This window comes from Dipodomys merriami, unplaced genomic scaffold (assembly GCF_024711535.1).
Source record: "Dipodomys merriami isolate MVZ:Mamm:240054 unplaced genomic scaffold, mDipMer1.0.p SCAF_314, whole genome shotgun sequence".
In the NCBI taxonomy this organism is placed as follows: Eukaryota; Metazoa; Chordata; class Mammalia; order Rodentia; family Heteromyidae; genus Dipodomys; species Dipodomys merriami.
Genome location: NW_027204649.1, coordinates 1,094,304 through 1,115,920, shown reverse-complemented (window position 1 = coordinate 1,115,920; position 21,617 = coordinate 1,094,304). Strand labels below are relative to the sequence as shown.

The 21,617-nt window shown below is 51.0% G+C and overlaps 1 protein-coding gene across 1 annotated transcript; it reads left to right on the top strand.

Moving 5' to 3' along the window:
• The first annotated feature begins 2,497 nt into the window (after positions 1–2,497).
• LOC138841319 (endonuclease domain-containing 1 protein-like) lies at positions 2,498–13,224 on the top strand. Its single transcript, XM_070042002.1, has 2 exons — positions 2,498–2,794; positions 9,898–13,224. Exons 1-2 carry the CDS (start codon positions 2,498–2,500, stop codon positions 11,083–11,085), a joined length of 1,485 nt encoding a protein of 494 aa, XP_069898103.1. The 3' UTR covers positions 11,086–13,224.
• Positions 13,225–21,617: the final 8,393 nt, after the last annotated feature.

Sequence of the window (21,617 nt, the reverse complement as noted above, 5' to 3'; positions counted from 1 at the left end):
TGCAGGAAGGAGGAGAGAAGGCTGCAGACCGGCCCCGCCCCACACGCTGACTCCACCCCGGCCCCGCCCCGACTCCACCCCGGCCCCGCCCCCCCACACTCTGACTCCACCCCGGCCCCGCCCCACACGCTGACTCCACCCCGGCCCCGCCCCCCCCCACTCTGACTCCACCCCGGCCCCGCCCCACACGCTGACTCCACCCCGGCCCACACGCTGACTCCACCCCGGCCCCGCCCCACACGCTGACTCCACCCCGGCCCACACGCTGACTCCACCCCGGCCCACACGCTGACTCCACCCCGGCCCCGCCCCCCCCACTCTGACTCCACCCCGGCCCCGCCCCACACGCTGACTCCACCCCGGCCCACACGCTGACTCCACCCCGGCCCCGCCCCACACGCGCTGACTCCACCCCGGCCCCGCCCCACACACTGACTCCACCCCGGCCCCGCCCCACACACTGACTCCACCCCAGCCCCGCCCCACACACACTCTGACTCCACCCCGGCCCCGCCCCACACACACTCTGACTCCACCCCCGCCCCACACGCTGACTCCAGCCCCGCCCCACACACTGACTCCACCCCCGCCCCACTCTGACTCCACCCCCGCCCCGCCCCACACGCGCTGACTCCACCCCGGCCCCGCCCCACACACTGACTCCACCCCGGCCCCGCCCCACACACACGCTGACTCCACCCGGCCCCGCCCCACACACGCTGACTCCACCCCGGCCCCGCCCCACACTCTGACTCCACCCCAGCCCCGCCCCACACTCTGACTCCAGCCCCGCCCCGCCCCACACTGACTCCACCCCGGCCCCGCCCCACACACTGACTCCACCCCGGCCCCGCCCCACACTCTGACTCCAGCCCCGCCCCGCCCCTTCCTAGCGGCAGCCCCCTCCGTGGGCCGAGACCCCATGGAGTCGGTCCCTCGTCCGTCCAGTCGTGGCTCCCCTGCTAGACTTGGTGGTGACTTAGGCATCTTCGTTTCACAGAACAAGGCACAACTCCTTCCGTCTTGTTCTTCCTGAGCCCGGCTCTGTAGCCCAGGCCGACCTCGAACTCTGTTCCTCCGATGATTTTCAACTCAGCCTCCTGAAGCCTGGCAAAGCTGGGCGCCGGTGATCGCGCCTGTCATCCCAGCTACTCGGGAGGCTGGGATCTGAGGATCGCGGTTCAAGGCCAGCGCGGGCAGGAAAGTCCGGGAGACTTTGATCTACCGTAATCCACCAGAAATCCGGGAGTGGCGCTGTGGCTCGAGAGGCTTGAGCTGAAGAGTTGAGGGACAGCGCCCAGGCCAGAGCTCGAGCCCCACGACCGACCCCCCAAAAAATAATTCCCAAATCAGCACGTGGATGATTTGGATGGATGGACAGAAGGATGGATGGACGGACGGATGGATGGGTGGATGGATGGATGATTTGGATGGATGGGTGATGGATGATTTGGATGGGTGGATGGATGGATGGATGATTTGGATGGATGGATGATTTGGATGGATGGATGATTTGGATGGATGGGTGGATGGATGATTTGGATGGATGGGTGGATGGATGATTTGGATGGATGGATGGATGGATGATTTGGATGGATGGATGATTTGGATGGGTGGATGGATGGATGGATGATTTGGATGGATGGGTGGATGAGATTTAACAGGGGAAAATTGTGTGATATAAAAAGTTACTGCCTTAATCTGCTTCATATTTTAAAGGAAAAAAGCAACTTGTATTCACCTTGTTGAATCTTGATTTCAAAGGAAGATACAGTGTATTGCTACGCTTTCCTTTCAGGAAAGTCTCTAAGTGGGAACTCGTTCTGTGGTCAGACTTTTTTACGTGTGTGTGTTTACCGGGCTCCAATCACAATTTAATCCAGCCTCTACATTTCCCCCAATTGACCCACTTCTCTCCGTTGCAGTAAAATCTCTCCACTTTCACAATTCACAAAAGGTAAAATTTGTGCTTTAAACTATTTGAGCTTCGAGCCGGGCGCCGGTGGCTCAGGCCTGAGGCTGAGATCTGAGGACCGCGGTTCAAAGCCAGGCCGGGCAGGAAAGTCCGAGCGGCTCTGATCTCCCAGGAACCACCAGAAAACCGGAAGTGGTGCCGGGGCTCCGCGGTAGAGCGCAGCCTGTCCCCAGCGCCTCCTCCGCCTCCGCCGCCTCCTCCGTCTCCGCCGTCTCCGCCGCCGCCTCCTCCAACTCCTCCGCCTCCGTCTCCTCCTCCGCCTCCGTCTCCTCCGTCGTCTCCTCCGCCTCCGCCTCCGCCTCCGCCGTCCCCAGGCAGCCTCGGGTCTCCAGGGCCCGAGGACGCGGCTCTGGTCCCGGCGCCGCCCGGCCGCGCACGGGGTGTGGCCGCGTCTCCCGCCCGCGGCGCCGCCCCCCGCCTTCCGGGAGGCCCGAGGGCGGCGGGAAGGGGCGCGGCCGGGGCCCCGCGACCGCGCGCCGCCCGGCCGGAGTCGGAGTCGGAGCGCCGCCGCCCGGGCCCGCCATGGCCGCCGCGCGCTGGCCGGCGCTGCTGGCGCTGCTGGCGCTGCCCGCGCCCCGGGAGGCCCGGCTGGTGCGCGAGCCGGGGCCCGGCTTCGCCGAGTGCGGCGCCTTCTTCTACGCGGGGGCCGCGCCGCGCCCGCCGCCCGCCGCGCCGCTGCGCCTGTGCCAGCGCTGGGCCGGCGCCGCGCGCTTCGCCACCGAGTACGACGCGGCCGCCCGCGCGCCCCGGCTCTCCGCCTTCCGCGCCGCGCGCCCCGCCGCGCCCCGCGCCGCGCCGCGCGCGCTGCTCGAGCCGCAGGTAGGCGCCGCGGGCGGGGACGCGGGGCGGGGCGGGGCGCGGGGGTCCCGGCCGGGACGCGGGGCGGGGCGGGGCGGGGCGCGGGGTCCCGCGCCGGGCGGGTCCCCCCTGCGGAGAGGCTCGCCAGGCCGCCGCCGCCCGGGGCCTCGTACGCGCCGACCCGCGTCGGGCGGTGCAATCTGGGCGGGGAACGAGGGCTGCGGCCGGAGATAGGAGCTCGGGCCCCGGAGAGAGGGCTGCGGCCGGAGATAGGAGCTCGGGCCCCAGAGAGAGGGCTGCGGCCGGAGATAGGAGCTCGGGCCCCAGAGAGAGGGCTGCGGCCGGAGATAGGAGCTCGGGCCCCAGAGAGAGGGCTGCGGCCGGAGATAGGAGCTCGGGCCCCGGAGAGAGGGCTGCGGCCGGAGATAGGAGCTCGGGCCCCGGAGAGAGGGCTGCGGTCCCCGTGGGACCGGTGGCCAGCCCGGCTGCAGCCGCCCCGAGCCCCGCGGGGCCCAGAGGCTCTGCCGCCGCCTCCCCCTGCTCCTGCTCTGCCCCTCCCCTCCCCCTGCCCCTGCTCTGCCCCTCCCTCTCCCCCTGCCCCTGCTCTGCCCCTCCCCCTCCCCCTGCTCTGCCCCTCCCCTCCCCCTGCTCTGCCCCTCCCCTCCCCCTGCCCCTGCCCTGCCCCTCCCTCTCCCCCTGCCCCTGCTCTGCCCCCCCTCCCCTGCTCCTGCTCTGCCCCTCCCTCTCCCCCTGCTCTGCCCCCTGCCCCTGCTCTGCCCCTGCTCTGCCCCCTCCCCCTGCCCCTGCTCTGCCCCCTCCCCCTGCCCCTGCTCTGCCCCCTCCCCCTGCCCCTGCTCTGCCCCCTCCCCCTGCCCCTGCTCTGCCCCCTCCCCCTGCCCCTGCTCTGCCCCCTCCCCCTGCCCCTGCTCTGCCCCCTCCCCCTGCCCCTGCTCTGCCCCCTCCCCCTGCCCCTGCTCTGCCCCCTCCCCCTGCCCCTGCTCTGCCCCCTCCCCCTGCCCCTGCTCTGCCCTCTCCCCCTGCCCCTGCTCTGCCCCCTCCCCCTGCCCCTGCTCTGCCCCCTCCCCCTCTCCTGCGGATGCTGGGTCCCAGGCTTGGCCTCCTCCTCCCCGCCGCAGGCCTCTGGCACAGGCTCTCCGCACTACCTGGGACTCCTGATTCTGCACCAGCAGCTTCCCTTTGAAAAAAGCCTCCCATGGAAGGATCCAGAACAGCCCTCCTGCCTCCTCCTGGCATGATAGATCCACAGATCCTCCTGACATAGATCCACAGCTCCTCCTGACATAGATCCTGACATAGATCCACAACTCTTTCTGACATAGATAGATCCACAGCTCCTCCTGACATAGATCCACAGCTCCTCCTGACATAGATCCTGACATAGATCCACGGCTCCTCCTGACATAGATCCACAGCTCCTCCTGACATAGATCCACAGCTCCTCCTGACATCGATCCACAGCTCTTTCTGACATAGATCCACAGCTCCTCCTGACATAGATAGATCCACAGCTCCTCCTGACATAGATAGATCCACAGCTCCTCCTGACATAGATCCACAGCTCCTCCTGACATAGATCCACAGCTCCTCCTGACATAGATCCACAGCTCCTCCTGACATAGATAGATCCACGGCTCCTCCTGACATAGATCCACGGCTCCTCCTGACATAGATCCACAGCTCCTCCTGACATAGATCCACAGCTCCTCCTGACATAGATAGATCCACAGCTCCTCCTGACATAGATCCACGGCTCCTCCTGACATAGATCCACAGCTCCTCCTGACATAGATCCTGACATAGATCCACAGCTCCTCCTGACATAGATAGATCCACAGCTCCTCCTGACATAGATCCATGGCTCCTCCTGACATAGATCCACGGCTCCTCCTGACATAGATCCACAGCTCCTCCTGACATAGATCCACAGCTCCTCCTGACATAGATAGATCCACAGCTCCTCCTGACATAGATAGATCCACAGCTCCTCCTGACATAGATCCACGGCTCCTCCTGACATAGATCCACGGCTCCTCCTGACATAGATCCACAGCTCCTGGAATGTCTCCATGCTTGCTGCTGTTGTAGCACTTTCTGGTTGTCACTCATCTGTCAGACTCTCCAGCTTGGGTTCTTCAGGCTGAGGCTGCATCTTACCCACTTTGGAAGTGCCTAGTACATAAAAAGTGATGAATAAAGTCGTTTATTTTTAATGAAACCGGAGGACCAGCCAGGCAGCTGTGGTGAGATGTTCTCTGAGTTTTCCTGGTGAAGAGTTCCCCATACCAGAAGTTTTTCTCTGGAGCTGGCCGGCAACCCCTGCTCTAGACAAGTAGAACCAGCGCTTCCCCAGGGCCACCTGAGCCCCAGTGATGCCTCTCTCTCCCCTGCCTACAGAATACCGGGTCCCATGTCTGCCCACGCGTGGGGGGTTAAGGGAGACCTGCAGAACTGAGTGGGACTCTGGAGATAGCCGTTGTGGTGTCATGTGAAAAGCTTTCACCTTTACATTGAGAATGGAGAGATAGGAAGGCCCATCGCTCTCTGAAATATGGAGATGATCTGGAGTGTTTCCATTCAAGATTTTTTTTTTTTTTGCCAGTCATGGTGCCTGAATTCTGGGCCTGGGCGCTGTCCCTCAGCTCTTTAGCTCAAGGCTAGTGCTCTACCACTTGAGCCACAGCACCACTTCCAGCTTTTTCTGCTTATGTGGTGCTGAGGAATCGAACCCAGGGCCTCATGCATGCAAGGCAAGCGCTCTACCACTGAGTCGCCTTCCCAGCCCCTCATTCAAGATTCTTAAACCTCTGACAACTAAGTTCAGATTTAGTACATGAGACCTGAATCTCAAAGGAGTTTCTGGACTCCTTTCCATTTAGTGGAAGAGTTTTTGAATAGGATGCCGACGATCTCTAAAGTACATTGTCAAGTCATGCCAGAGGCCAGCAGGTAAGACCTTACCATTTGGTCAAAGGGACACTGAAGGGACTGTCCTTACAGTCAGATACCATGAGTAGTTCTGTAATCTAACAGAACACAGGGGGATAGGCCAGGAAACTGAGTGGTTACGGTGGTGTCCCGTCACACAGCCTGGGTTTGAACGCATGTGAGCAGTTGCTCTCAGTCCACACACGTTTTGAATGCCACAGGGAGTCTTTGGCCTCACGGTGAAGCTATTGCACTCCTGGTTAGGACTTTGTTGTCTTTTTATATTAATTCTAATTCTTACTCCCATGGTTCAGCAATTGTAGAGCAAGTATGAGCACATCTGTGGATGCACACATGTTTTCAAGAGGATGTGAAACATTTGTGCTAAAGCATTTTTCAAGAGGGCCCAGTTGTGCTCTTCCAAACCTTAGTAAAAGCACGTGAATCTTCCTTGAGGCCTTTATTTTGGATTTCCATCAGGGGCTCCTTCCCTATGCATCCTCCCATGTAGGAGCCTGTGTAATTGTTCTAGCCTGACTGCATGGGGTGCATAGAAGACATCATACACTTAAGTCTCTGCACAGAAGCAGCAGACAGGCCCAGGCTGACTTAAAGAGCCTTGGTTTAGATACCTGCTCTTCCCATTGGAAGCTGTGTGTGGTTTAGTATTCTCCAAGCTCTAGTTTTCTAGGCTATTTCAAAGATAATGGCAGCATAGACCTTATTGAATAGTTATGACAAATAGACAAGTAAATATGTGCCACAATTCTTGGACTATAGTAAGTTCCAAGTCAGTATCACTATACTTGATTACGCTATTACTCCAGTGGTGCAAATGTAATGTTGGACAGTCCTACAAATTTCTCTTGAGATATAGACCTCCATCTGTGCTTCATCTCGAACGCTTAACATACGTCCCCATTTATGACTGCTCAGAAAATGCATGATGGAAAACTGAGTGAAGGAAGGATTGAATGAATAGATAGACGGGTGGAATTATGTAGCTTAAAAACAAAACAAAACAAAAAAACAGCCGGCGCCTGTCACCCTAGCTACTCAGGAGGCTGAGATCTGAGGATCATGGTTCAAAGCCAGCCCAGGCAGAAAAGTCTGTGGGACTCTTATCTCCAATAAACCACTAGAAAACTGGAAGTGGTGCTGTGGCTGGCTCCAGTGGTAGAGCGCTGCCCTTGAATTGGAGAGCTCAGGGACAGCGCCCAAGCCCAGAGTTCAAGCCCGTAACCAAAAAAAAAAAAAAAAAAAAGCAATAACCAAAGAGGCCATTGTGAGCACTAGGAGTGGATGGATCATTGACCTAAACACACACAATCACCTGCTCTCACGGGATTAGGACCTGGTAGAGAATGCAAATGATAAACAAGAACGGCAGCCCCGGAAATGCTTGGAAGCAGGGAAGGAGAGAAGGGAGAGGGTGGTGTTTGAAAACGGTTTCCTGGGATGATGTCATTGCCAGGGTGGGTTTTCAGTGTGGACTGAAGAAAGTAGCAAAGCCAGTCAGGCAGATGGGCTGGGCCAGGCTGCGTTCCAGGAGAGGGAATGTCTGCATGTTCCTTGCATTTGAGGAAGAGCTGAGCATCCACAGAGGTGGGGTTAAATGAGCAGGTGAGATCAGAAAGATGAGGAGGGAGGTGAAAGGTCACTTCGGTTTCTGTGGGCTTTCCTCGGTGTGCCGTGGGAAGCCGTGGTGTTCTGAGCAGGGTTTTGACAGGGTCTGGCTGGTGGTTTCATAGACTCATTTGGCTTCTGGATTAATAGAGTTACTGGGCGACAGGTAGAAGTGAAGAGAGTTGCGAGTTTCAGTGATCTGGCCAGAGACAATGGTGGCCTGACATTTGGCAGGATGACAGTGAGGTTCTGGACATGCTTCAAAGAGAGAGCTAGAAAGCTTTGGGGTCAGAGAGAGGGAAGGGTCACAGGTGACCCAACAGGTTGTGCCTAAACAACCAGGAGAATGGAGATGCTGTAAGATGAGACTCGGGGAGGAACTGGCTTAGGACCTCTCCCTCTCCCTCCCTCCCCACCCCTCACTCTTCACTTACTCACTCACTGATGCACTGTACTCTCACTGGGAAATGAAACCAGCAAAACCAGTGCACCCTGAAACCTCACCTAGTCACACAAGGGGTCTGACGGGCAGCAGCCTGGGCTCTGTGCCCGAGAGGGCGGAGGATTCCTTCTTCCTTGAGTCTTGTAAGCTGAAAGCGTTACTTTGCCAGGCATGCGTGGTCCTTAAGCAAGGCTTCCATACTGCGTGGCGGCTGTGTGCGCCTTCCCCAGGTGTTTCTGTGATGGCAGCATGGATGTCAGGAAATCTTGTTATTTCAGTAGTCATAACAAAGGGAAGGGACTGATCCAGATCAAAGTTGCCATTTGAATGGACCAGTATGCATGACTGAGCAGGGCCACGTAAGGAAACAGTCGCTGTTTTTGTTTGTGAAAGATGAAGCTTGGAACATTTATGACCTTCTTGAGACCCACAAAGTATGGAGAAAGGAAAGCCAAGTTTCTGAAAGATTAAAATGGAGACGTTTTGTCTTCTCTCTTGGATGTCTCCATTGTGCCTGGTGCTGTGGTGCGTACCCCAGATGGAGCGAAGACAGGTTCTGCTTGGGATGGTTGGCGGAGACCTTCAGTTTCTACCCCTGTTGGATGGACTTCGCTCCTGTGATCTTTGCTGTCTCTCCTGTGAGGTCTAAGCTCCTGTGGCCGCTTGTCGAAGTCTCCAAAATGCCTGGAAGTTAGCCTTGTGACCTTTCCCCTCGCTGGAGCTGGAGAGATCCTCCCAGCCTTTGTTGTGTAGTCTCTCTCCAGGCAGACACGACTCCTTGTCCTGTCTCCAGAGCTGGCCTGTGGTGCCTGCCTGCGGTCAGCCTTGTCCAGTGGGACATGCTCTGCTAGGCCTTCACCTCGGGCCATGGTGGCTTTTCTCTTGTTCTGTTAAAAACATTTCCGAGCCAGCACTGGTGGCTCAGGCCTCTCATCCTAGCTACTCAAGAGGCCAGCCCGGGCAGGAGAGTGAGACTCTTATCTCCAATAAACCACCAGAAAATGAAGTGGCGCTGTGGCTCAAGTGGTAGAGCGCTTGCCTTGAGCTGAAGAGCTGAGGGACAGAGTCCAAGCCCAAAGTTCAAGCCCCACAACTGACCAAAAAAAAAAAAAAAGGGCAGCTAGGGTAAATTGTCTTGGAGACTTTGCTGCCTGGGATTAATCTGCTCACACAGAATCGATATCTGGGATTAATCTGCTCACAGGGTAGCAAAGCCTGGGATTAATCTGCCCACAAGGTAGCAATGCCTGCGATTAATCTGCCCACTCGTGGGTGTCTTGTGAAAGGCTTTGGGTGTGTGGGTAAATGAGCAGCTGACACTAGCCTTGGCACACGTGACCCTCTGTACCCCACCAGCTGCCACCAGCGCAGCAGTGTCCTGGTGTTCAGAAGCTTGGCAGCGATTCTGAGGAGGAGTGGCCAGGGCTGACTAGCCTCCAAGGGCAGCCAGAGGCGTGGGCCAGACCTTATAGGCGGTGGCCCTCTGGCTTCTCAGTCCCCAACTCTGGTTGCTTTGAGGCCTGCCTGCATCTCTTCCCTTCTGAAGTCTGCCAACCCTGACCTCCTGACTGTAGGTCAGCCAGTGACACAAGCGTGCACGAGCGGGAATGCCATGACTCCTACCTCCTGCCATTTAATACAATCCATTTCTACCCATTGTTCTCCAAGCACCTTTATTCTTTTATGGCTGAACAGTGTGTGTGTGCATGCGCGTGTGCGCCACGCTTCTCGTTTCATTGGCTGATGGACACCTGCGCTGATGATAGGGTTTAGCTGTCCTAAGGCTGTGTAGACGTGCCTCTCTCTCTCCTCCCCTTCCCTCCATCTTTCTCACCCTCTTGTTCTTTTCTTCCTTAGCTTCCTCACTTCTTCCTCTTTCCCCTCCCCGCATATCTGCAGAGCAAAGGTGCGGTGGACACAGAGCGGGACATTGGAAGGGTGCCCTCAAACAGGGAGCTTGTGTGTGTGTCAGACTCAAGCCCTTAAACCCCAGACTAGAAACCGCAGAGTGGTGGGACTTCCCTGGAGTTTGGCAGTGGTTCGGGTGCCCCTCCCCCTTCTCCCCCCAGCTGTGGGCAGAGCAAGCTCTCAGTGCTGTTCCCTCTTTCAGATCGACGACCCCAGCAGCAGCCTTGAGGAGGCCACAGAGGAGGCCGAGGCTGCCATCTCCGTGAGCGGCCTGGGCAGCCAGCAAGCCCTGAACAGCGACTACCAGGACTCCGACTACCAGCCGGGGCAGCTGTACCCCTTTGCCCTCAACGACGACCCCCACGAGGCCGTGTTCACGCTCACCAACTCCGTCCCCATGACCCCGTCCTTCCGGGACCGCTGGTACACGAACCTCCGCAGCCTGATGGACCGGGCCCTGCTCCCTCACTGTGGCGGGGACCACCTGTTCCTCCTGGCGGGCGCAGTGCCCTCGGGCCGCAGGCTCGGAGGCAGGGTGTCCATCCCCGAGTCCGTCTGGCTGGCGGCCTGCTGTGCGGCGCCCGGCGGCGGCTGGGCCATAGGCTTCATCAAGCACACCCAGGGCAGCGGCATCATCGAGGACGTGATGGTGAAGGACCTCGAGAGGCTGCTTCCCCACCAGCCACAGCTCTTCCAGGACAACTGCGGGGAAGCGGAGCAGGACACGGAGAAGATGAAAAAGATCTTGGAGGTGGTGAATCAGGTCCAGGATGAGGAGAGAGCCCTGCAGTCTCAGGAGAGCACTGTGTCCCCGGCCGGTGCCAGGAGCCAGAGGGCCGCCCTGGGGCCTCCAGAGGCCGCCGCGGGAAGCAGTGGCTTCTGGGGTCTCATCGCGACCCCCATCGTCCGGCTTTTCCAGCTAATTTATTACCTAGTGGCCGCGGTCCTGAGGAACACAGTCTGTCTCCTGTGGTATGTCGCCCAGCAGGTGGTCAGCGGCGTAGAGAGCTGTCTGTACCGCCTGGGCTCAGCCGCCGCGTCCTACTTCGTGGCCATTGGGGCGGAGCTGGTGAGCCTTCCCTGGAAGGTGCTCAAGGTCGTGGCCAAGGTCATCAGGGCCGTTCTCCGGGTCCTCTGTTGCCTGCTGAAGGCCGTGTGCCGCGTCCTGAGCGTTCCCATCCGTGTGCTGGTCGACGTGGCCAGCTTTCCTGTGTACACCATGGGTGCCATTCCGGTTGTGTGCAAGGACATCGCCTTGGGCCTCGGGGGCACCCTGTCTCTGCTCTTTGACACTGCTTTTGGCACCATGGGTGGCCTGTTTCAGGCTGTTTTCAGTGTCTTCAAGCGGATTGGCTATAAGGTTACTTTTGATAACTCTGGAGAGTTATAGAAGTAAAAACAAAAACCTGAGTGTCTAGTCAGCAAATTCGCTTTTTTAATAGAGAAAGCTGGGGTGTTTTATCTCTCCCACAGTCTCTGGTTACTGTCAAGTACCATTCCATCAGTGCACCTTTGGCAGGGTGTTTGCCTGTAAAATTTGCCAAGGAAGATGGTGCACTTTAATTTGAATGCTCATTAGGAGACTGGAAGTAGTAAGCTGCTATGTAGACTTTCGCGCCAATAACTTTAGTCACTCACTTTGCTACATCTGGAAAGATCCTGGCGTTCATTTATAACAGTGCAAAGTTGCGAGGGAGAAGAATTGGAAGGAGGGCCACTTCGAGTCTGAGAGTTGCTGAGAAGTTCCTCACATTACCTCTCAGATTTTGGTACCATTGGTCAGTTTGCTTCTTTTTCTCCCTCACACAACTGACTTTGATGAAGTGCCGATGAAATAACTTCCTTTTTAAAGATAGAATCTGCTGTACTGCTTAGTTTTCCATGGTTTTCAAGGATCTGTTAGGCTTTTAGTTTACTCCAAAGTTGAAATTTGTTGATGTTTTTCTTTGAGGTAACAAGCATTTTATGTCAAATACAGCCTTAAACTTTGACAGCAGTCTTTTTCTGTGTGTGTTATATCAGTGCTAGGGCTTTGGTCCAAGATCATAAAAGTCTCAGTCTCCTGAATACTGGGGTTGCAGGCATGAGCCACCAGCACTGAGCTGAAAGCAATCTGGATGAGATAAACAGTCCTTTCAGAGGTAAGGATGAGAGAGCAAGCTGGGCGCCAGTGACTCACGCCTGTCATCCTAGCTACTCAGGAAGCTGAGATTTGAGGATCATGGCTCAAAGCCAGCTGGGAAGGAAAGTCTGTGATGTGAGACTCTTATCTCCAGTGATCCACCAGAAAACCAGAAGTGGAGCTGTGGCTCAACGTGCTAGAGACCTAGCCTTGACCGAAAAAGCTAAGGGACAGTGTTCAGGACCTGAGTTTAAGCCCCATGACTGACAAAAAGAGAGAGAGAGATCAAAGTTGAAGTTGGGTGCTTCTAGACTTATGGATGTCCTTAGCTAAACTTGGATTCAATTCATGTATATGAAGTCACTAGCTGGTAATAATCTGAAATCTCTACATGTTAAGCTAATATGAAAATTCATAGTCTGTAACATTTTATCTAATATATCAAGTAAGCACTCAATATAGTAAAACACTGGCTTCTGTCCTTAAATTATTACTTTGCTATGGGAAAGACAGAGTTTTAAAAGAAAGTAAGTTCTGGCCATCTAAGGAAAATATATGTATATAAAACTTAAAAACCATATGCCTTGGAAAATTATTTTATAGCATGTTTAAAGCCAGGAAACATTAGTGTCCCATTCATTCCAGTTAGATTGAGAGGGTGTCTCAAGTTTTTGATCAAGTATGTCATTTCCTAAAATTGAGAGTAAGAGAAACAAACTTTTCTTTCCATAGCTGGAATGGAATTGTCGAGAGAGAGAGAGAGAGAGAGAGAGAGAGAGAGTGTGTGTATGTGTGTGTGTGTGTGTTCCAAAGAATTTCTCTGACGTAGAAAAGGACCAAGTGTGAAGTCCACTCGTGGGGTGTAACCCAGGGTTGGCGACAAAGTTGTACAAACTATAACTCCAGAAGGCAGTGGTGAGCACCCTGTGTTAACCCTTTGCTGGCTGGTGAGAGAGGTGACGCAGCATCTTAAAGACGAGCTTACTTGTAGCAGGGCGGAAGGAGGGTAGCAAGCTACTGTGCGGCAGTTTGGCACACAGGGCCGGAGGTGTGTGGGGCCCCCCCGTCTCCGGTCCTTGTCAGGGTTTCCTGGCTCTCGGGGGCTGCGACCTGGGAACTTGGGAGATGGAACCAGAATGAAGACTCTTCATTTCCCATGTTCATTCCTCTAGCAAATGTTCGGCCTTAGGGAATTTAAAGGGTGACCACGGGGCTCAAGCTGGACCTGTCGATCACTGCGGTCACACTGCATGGAGACACTAGTGGCTTGTTTCCTGTATGCTACAGGAAAAACCCACAAAACCACAAATAGCCTTTACTGGGGAAATGACAAAAGCAATGGGAGATTGTCAAGTTATGTTCAATGCTACGTACCTTTCAGCTGCTCAATAAAGCAATTATTGACAACTTGTGACCAGTCTTGTAAATAATCTAGAAGAGGAATCAGAATGATTAAGAGGAAGGGATTTTAAAATTTGGGGGTTGTCTGGGTTGGTTTTTGAAGTGCTGGGGACCAAAGCTGGGGCCTCACCCTTTAGGAGAGCACTCTACCACAGAGCTGCATCCTCAAACCCTTTGCTTTTCTTTTTGACCCACACCGATTCAAGCAACTTCCAGTCACATCTGGCTTTCACCTCTAAATTCTTTGAGGCATATGGAAGCAAGGCTTACAGATCTCAGTGGTGCTAGGGCCTTCATAGAGAAGCACCACAGGTTTGGAAAACCTTGTAGAAAAGGCTTTACACATCTCTGAGCCTTCTAAGAGCTGCTTTGCATTTCTACTTGGAAGTTTTACCAGCATTTCATACTCACAAACAGGCTCCCCTCTCCTCCCCCAATCCAGAGATTAAATTACTTCCAAGGCCACAAAGCCACTAGTATGTGAACAAGGTCAGTCTTCTGAATTCAGGCCCTGACTCTACCTAGAATGTCCCTTTCCCCATTCTAATGACTGTGGTTAGTAAGAGGTATTATTAAAATTAATTTGCATCTTGTTGAGAGCATAATTAACAATATACAAGGTAACAGTGAAACATTTTGAGTGACTTATACTATTGCAATAATCCACTAATACAATGTTAAGTTGATTCTAGACATATTACAAGAAAAGTGGTGGTAGAGCGCTCGCCTTGAGCTGAAGAGCTGAGGGACAGCGCTCAGGCCCAGAGTTCAGGCCCCACGACCAGAAAAAAAAAAAAAAAAAAAAAAAAAAAAAAAACCTCTTTAAAATAAACAAAAAAAGAAGTGGGGTCGGGAAGAAATGACTCCTATAACCAGGATACGTTTCAGTAATCAAGCAGAGAATACTTACCTCAATAAAAAAATAAGAAATAAAATGACTATGTTCAGTTTTGCCAATTTTATTGAACCAATAAAATTCCTAAGAACAATGAAATAAATTCCTGCAAGTATAAATGTGAGTTTAACAAAACCCATTGTCTGTACCTATAGATTTTCAGAATATCATAAAAAGTGCAGTTATGAATTATTGTTAACATGTTAAGACACAGTTCCTGTATTTCAAATGTCTTGATTCAGTGGCAGTTTCTTCTGCATCTGTTCAGATAATATTACTCACACCTCCAAAGGAAAGAAAACAACAGCAGCAAAAAGGACAGCAGCAACAAGCGTCAGAGCACTGGACTGCTACACATACGCTGACCCACCCCGTCAGCTCTGTCACAACTGTAAAACAACATAGGAAAATAAAACCCAGTTGTGCATACAAAACGCTCTCCCGGTTCTGTGGCCTCTGTAGGCGCTGAGGAGGCATCCAGAGTTGAAAGGCTGGGATGGTCAACAACGCCCACAGCAGGGTTTGGTCCGCCAGAATGTGGGACATGGCTGCTCATTAAGTGTGCTGTTTTCAGAACTGGAACCTTAAACTGAAGTTTGCCATCTGATAATGACATGTGTGTGAACTGTAAATACCTGAGAAAAAGCTTATTCTCATTTAAAACCTTACCGAGTAAGAGACTGGTATATATAGCAATCTTAAAGATCCTCCTACCATTAGTCCAAAGTGACATAAAACAAACAAAAAACCCAAATTACAGTAATAAAGCACAGGACTACACAGGCAAAACATCACAGCTTCTGATTACACTGAAGAGAAAGTACCAAGGAATGCAAAGGAGGTTCTGTAGTAATACTGATGAATTAAAGAGCTACCATAGATGTTTCCCACCATGCTACATATATCACTCGCAACTTAAAAAGATGTCTAACATTGAAAGTCACAAAGTTGGCAATCTGATCTCATGTGCAAACTCAGCTACAACGTCTCTCCATACATTCATTATGTAGCTGCCCTGCAAAATCAAGATTGAAAAGTTTTCAAGTTCAACTCCTATCTCACAAGTTAGAGGGTACACTGAGTTCTCCCACACCAGGTTTGGAGGGGCCGGTCCCGCACGGCCTGACCAGGCCTCCCTGTCCCTTGAGCCTGGGAAGACACCATGGGGCCCAGTCGCTCCCAACATCATCTTATTTTGTGTTAAAGGAGTAAATGTGAGGAAAAAGAGACAGGAAAAACTGTACTTTCTCCTCAGAGAAGACATGAATGCAAGCGAAGTATCTGCCCCAGATATACGATTTCTATAACTTTCCTAGGCAAACAAGGGTACCATTTAACTTGACTTTTATTTTGGAGAACCAGTGAAACTCAGAATGGGGAAAACAGTCTTGATTTCACAAGGAAGAAAAAAGTGGGCCATCCAAGTGATGTTTCCTTCATCCTGCTTCTTGCTTTTTTTCTTACCAGACTTGGGAAAGCTGGCTGAAAATTTGTAGAGACTGACTGACTGACTGAAGGAAGAGATACACCACTGGTTTATTGTGATGCATAATATATACACTTACCTAGTTGAGCTCTGTGAACAATGTTTATTGTCATGCGAATGATATTTTGACACTCAATGTGGAGATCATTTCTCCTTATTCTTCTTGTAGAAATTATATATTCATTTTAAAGAGATGAATAGTGCAAGAAAATAAGATTGTTCTAGAAAAAAATTTACATACCAAAATTATATTCAGTATATTTAGACTTACTCATGCTTGAAGTTGTCTAATGGGGCATTTATTTCTTCTACGGGCTATGTTATCACATGCACCGCATTTCAAAGATTTCCACGAGCATTGAAAAGAACCAAACACTGTCTTCTCTTTTTCCCTGTACATTTGATGACCAATTATGTATTTCATGGTGGCAGAGCCACAGTTCAGCCACCTGACTCGACACATTATGGTCTCAAGGTCTGAGTCTCTGTAACTGTGCCCTTGCTCACTGTTGGCCGGTAAAGGCACGGACTGGCTCCCTCAAGCCAAGACTGAAAACACCAGTGACCACCAGAGACCATCGCGGTCCTTACATTCAAGCAGGGCGTTTGTATATGCTCCACATTAAAATCCCAACAGTTTTACACCTGTGAACAAGAGAAGAATGTTCACACTCTCTGGACAGCACTGAGAGGCCAAAGCCAATGCAGACCCTTGCCTCCCACAAAATACTTCGGCTACTGAAAACAACAGGGAGGAAATGGGGGGCGAGAAGCTTAGTCTAACCAAGAAAGCCTGGTCAAACGCCTCAGAACCCTTTTGTGGTGTTTTACCTACACAGTAAGCCAAATGGCCTTCTGGGGTCAGCGAGCACCTAACCTCGCTTTACCGTGATGCCCACTTCTATGAGAAATGGGTCTCACGGCCCAAGCCATTACAACAGTGTCTGGAGCCCCTCAGGCCATGCGTACTCCAAGAGACGCCCGCCCCGCCAACAGGCTACAGGTCAGTCTGGACTGCTGGGAACTTTTAACTCTACATTCAAGCAACCTGGATGGCCAGTATTCACAGGCCGGTATTCAGGGCAGCAATTCAATCACTTTAAAATCTTGCTAAATTCTGCATGGTAGAAATAGCTCCATATAAAGACACCTTCCTTGATAGAAGGCAAACATCTTTTATGATTTATTTAAAATGTTAGTAATATTACTGAATTCACGAGCAGCTGAATATTCTGAATTGCGAGGCTCTTTGGGGATGAGGTAGAGGAGAGGAAGATATCTTGGCAGCCAGGACAGGGGCAAAGGCAGGATGGGTGGGCAAGCTGAGACCTGGACTGGTATAATACCCGGTGAGTAGGTGGGGGAACCAGCCAGAATAGAGACAGAGGGTAGAGTGGCTTCCATGGTGGGAGGCAAAGTCATATTCCAATGAATGTGGAAAGAAGTAACCCAGAGATGGGCTGGCGTTTATCAGCGGGTATCTGGCAGTGTTCAGTCTGGAGCGTGAAAGCCGGTCGGACCAAACTAGGCTGAGGGACGGGAGGAGGGTGTGCAGAGGCTGAGGCACGGAGAAAGAGGAGGCTGGAGGTGGGCTGGGGTGGGAGCTGCGCAGTCTCAGCACGGTGCCCTATGTGTTCTGCGAGAGCGTTTCCTTCCTCACAGGCTCCGCCCTGAAGTACAACTTCACACGGCTGTGTTCCTTCTTGGTGTCACCTGAGCAGATACTGCTGAACCAAAGTAGCATGGAGATAAGCTCCCAAAACAGCTAAAATACATACATTCAAGTTACAGTGATGCTTTGAGGACAGACTGATTTGACTCTATGTCCCCACAGAGAGACAGTAGGGTGAGGGCCACCTAGCATATAGTCTCAGAGGCCAGAGGTCTTCTGGCTCGCTGCCAAATTGTACTACCAAGACAATGTTGCATACTGTTTACACGGTGTTACTGCAGCTTACTTTTCACTCCATGTGAGACTATCTTTTTATGTAAGACAAAAAAAATCTAGTAGATAAAAAGAAGAGTGTATCACCTTGCTTTCCAAGGAAATGATTTAGAACTGTCTTTAAAATACCTCATTTCACTCTCGGAGTGGAGATCATTTCCACAACATGCCCTGGAGTGTGTTCTTTTCCCACGAGAGTCTAAAAGACCCTCAAGCAGGTGTGCACCAGCCCTGGAGGTGGCCATTTCCAGTATAGATCTCTAATCCTTTGCTGGTAGTATTATTTTGCTACAGCATACAAAGCCGAGATTTCACATTAAAACTTCTTTTAAGGTAGAAAAGGAAAATGTTACTCTGGAATAATATTAGTTAAGACTTTAGAAATACTAAAAATCTTTAGGGGGCATTATAACGCAAAATAGGGTCCCTGGTTCAAATATCACTTGGTCTTTTTAGATACTCCAAGTTGAGTTTCTTGTTTCAAGAACAGCCCAGTGTTGCTCTGCCATTGTTTAGGCTTACAACCACAGTCAAAGGTCAAGCTCAGGCTTCAGATCCCTAGGTTAGCCAACTTTTTACTTAAAGAGAACCCAGATTCTCCCTCAGACCCCCTCAACATGCCCAGTTCAACCAGGTGAGATGGTCCCGCAAGGCCTCCCTCCCCAGGGAGCAGTCTGCCTGAAGAAGCCCGGGCAGGGTGGGAGGGTAGGGGGGACACAGGGTAGGAGGTGGGGGGGGGCAGGGGGGTGGATCCCAGGGCCCCATCTGGAGGACAGTCAGGTGGGTTAAAGGACAGGTTCACTCTCACATGGGAGGATATTTCCATATTTGCCTCTTATTTTCAGACAGGGTCTCATACATAGCCAGATGAACTTCTGATCCTACCCACCCCCCCACCCCCACCCCCACCCCAGTTCTTAAGATGATCTGGGAAATACTGAACGACCACAGAAGCTGGTAAACTTTGGATTCCCAAACAGACATTATTCACAGGTATGTATTAGTGGATTATGACGCAATAGGCAAGGGATTATTCACACTCAATGTGCGTTTTACACAGCTGCCTGCACAATTAAGTTTGGCACAAAGAGTCTTGGGTAAAGACTATGATTCTATCAGTTGAACCAGATAGCTATTCTTAAAGTATCATCTTTTAATATAAAAAGCTATGCTATAAATTACTATATAGTAAATTCAATACTCTGAAAAACACCACCCCAGAAAACCGAGTCAGGATTTCAGGTCTGCACTGGATAAAGTATACTGCACTCAAGGTAAAGCATCGGACGCAGTGTATGCTGACCTGGCAAATTCAGAACTCAATTTTTCTAGGCTGGTTCACTGAGGCTCATAAATCCATTATGTTGTTTTTATTTACAGTTCCAAGTCAACCTATTTACTGATTATTGATAAGCTAGACCAATGTTGAGCTAAAAAACTTTGCTAGGAGGTAGGAAGGTGGCTCAGTGGTAGAGCGCTTGCCTTGCATGCCTGAGGCCCTGGGTTCGATTCCTCAGCACCACATAAGCAAAAAGAAAAAAAAGCCAGAAGTGGCACTGTGACTCAAGTGGTAGAGCACTGCACTAGCCTTGAGCTGAAGAGCTGAGGGACAGCGCCCAGGCCCAGAGTTCAGGCCCCACGACCGACCCCCCCACCCAAAAAAAAAAAAAAAAAAAAAACTTTGCTAGGCAAGAGATCTATTAAAGGCACTGATATTTTCAAAACCAAAACCTTCCTTATACTTCTGGAGGGAAAATAAAAAACAAAAACCAAGTGGCCGTTGTGGTTACTTACACCTTGTTTCCCCTAGAGCTAGGGCTCGTGTGGTGTTAAGAACCTACCCTCCTACTTCACACATGAAATGCACTTTTCACCCCATAATACCTGCATCACAGTAAAGGGCTACTCGTTGAAAAGACTCTAATTTTAAAAAGTAGGAATTGCTGGGTGCTGGTGGCTTACTCCTGTAATCCTAGCTACTCAGGAGGCTGAGATCTGAGGATTGTGGTTCAAAGCCAGCCCGGGCAGGAAAGTCTGTGAGACTCTTATCTCCAATGAACCACTAGAAAACCAGAAGTGGCACTGTGGCTCCAAGTGGTAAAGTGCTGGCCTTGAGCACAAAGAGGCTCAGGGACAGCGCCCAACCCCAGAGTTCAAGGCCCACAGCGGACCAAAAAAAAAAAAAAAAAAAAAAGTAAGAATAAATGATGTCCTCGGCTTGAAAGTCTTAAAGTTCACAAAGTAAAACGGGAGTTTACTCTGTTATGTGTTGCCTCCTCCTAAATATTTTCCTTGTAGTTATTAGGTATCAATATAAGTGATAGTAAAGCAAATCAAGACCACATGTGCAATGAACAGATCAGAAGCAACCTGGAATAAACTCTTTAAATAAAAAACCGGGGCTCACGCCTATAATCCTAGCTACTCAGGAGGCTGAGATCTGAGGATCGTGGTTGAAAGCCACCTGGGCAGAAAAGTCTGAGAGACTCTTATCTCCAATAAACCACTAGAAAACTGGAAGTGGTACTGTAGCTCAAGCAGTAGAGTGCTCGCCTTGAGCTGAAGAGCTGAGGGACAGTGTACAGACCCATAGTTCAAAACCTACAACCGATCAAAAAAAACAAACAAAAAACAAAAAAACAAACAAAAAAAAAACCCCACCTTGTCTTCTAAAATATTAGTACCTTTTTCCTCACATGGAGGGTTCCAAGCAAGAACTACCTATGTTAATAGCTTTGCAGTAATCTTTGTTGTTCTACCCGGAACAGCGTCTACAGGAAAGGAATCTAATGTTCTGCAACAGAAAAGCATGACAAGTGAAAAGGGAAAATGATTTAGCAAATCAGATGAGAAAAGAAAATTTTCTTTTGTAAGAGAAAAGGCAAGCCGGGCACCGGTGGCTCACACCTGTAATCCTAGCTACTCAGGAGGTTGAGATCCGATCACGGTTCAAAGCCAGGCTGGGCAGGAAAGTCTGTGAGACTCTTATCTCCAATAAACCACTCAGAAAACCGGAAGTGGCGCTGTGGATCAAGTGGTAGAGCGCTCACCTTGAGCTGAAGAGCTGAGGGGCAGAGCCCAAGCCCAGAGTTCAAGCCCCAGGACTGACAAAAAAAAAAAAAAAAAAAAAAAAAGGCAAAAGAGAAAAGGTATGTCCTATATAACAACTAAGTACATCTAAAATAAAATCCTTGTGGGAAATTTTAATTATGTCATTTATTATGAAGATTAGACGTTTGTAAAAATTAGCATGCACGTATAAAATTCAAGTTAACCCAAATTAACCAAAACAGTGCTGAAGTAGCACCTTGTGTCCTGCTGTAGCTGTGTGCTTCCTTAGGCACTTCGCTAGTTCATCAGTGCGACGCAAATTAAAGCCACAAACACCTAACATTGTGCTTTCTAGAGACAGTCTAATCAAGTAACATAAACCAATGCAAAACGGGACTTTTTGGCCGCTTATTCCTCCCCTATGACTTGATATCTTTTGTTAAAAAAAGCTGCCAAGAGATTTTTCTGGGGAAAGGCATGCTTTGGCACTATGAAAAGAACGGTGTTTAACCCAAGTAAGGTAAAACTGAAAAGGCCTAGTTAATAAAGAAATTTGAACAAATTAGAGCAAGATTTCTTTATGGCTCTGTTTAAAAGGACACTTCTGAGCAGCCCGGGGGAGTTTAGCTGAGCCTTCTGTAGATGTACTGCACTGTTTCTGTTGTTCAATCACATTAATGTGTAGAAACATAATATTTTTAATTTTGAATAAACTATTCAATTATAAGAAAATCATGGAAAATAACTTCTAAAAACCTAATGGGGGGAAAACAGAGGTCTATTAACCTTCCTTAGCTTACTACAATATAGAAAAAACCATGAGGAAAAAATGTGCAAAGAAAATTTTGGTCAGTCTTGTGGGTACAAGTCCCACTACTGTCAATGACAGAGGACTGCGCCCAATTCCACCTTCATTTACAAATCTGATATGGAACGCTATCTGAATTTGGCATTTCAGTACCATGCCACAGAATTCATCATGATTAATTTCACATTAAACTATGGACAATGGCTGTATCACA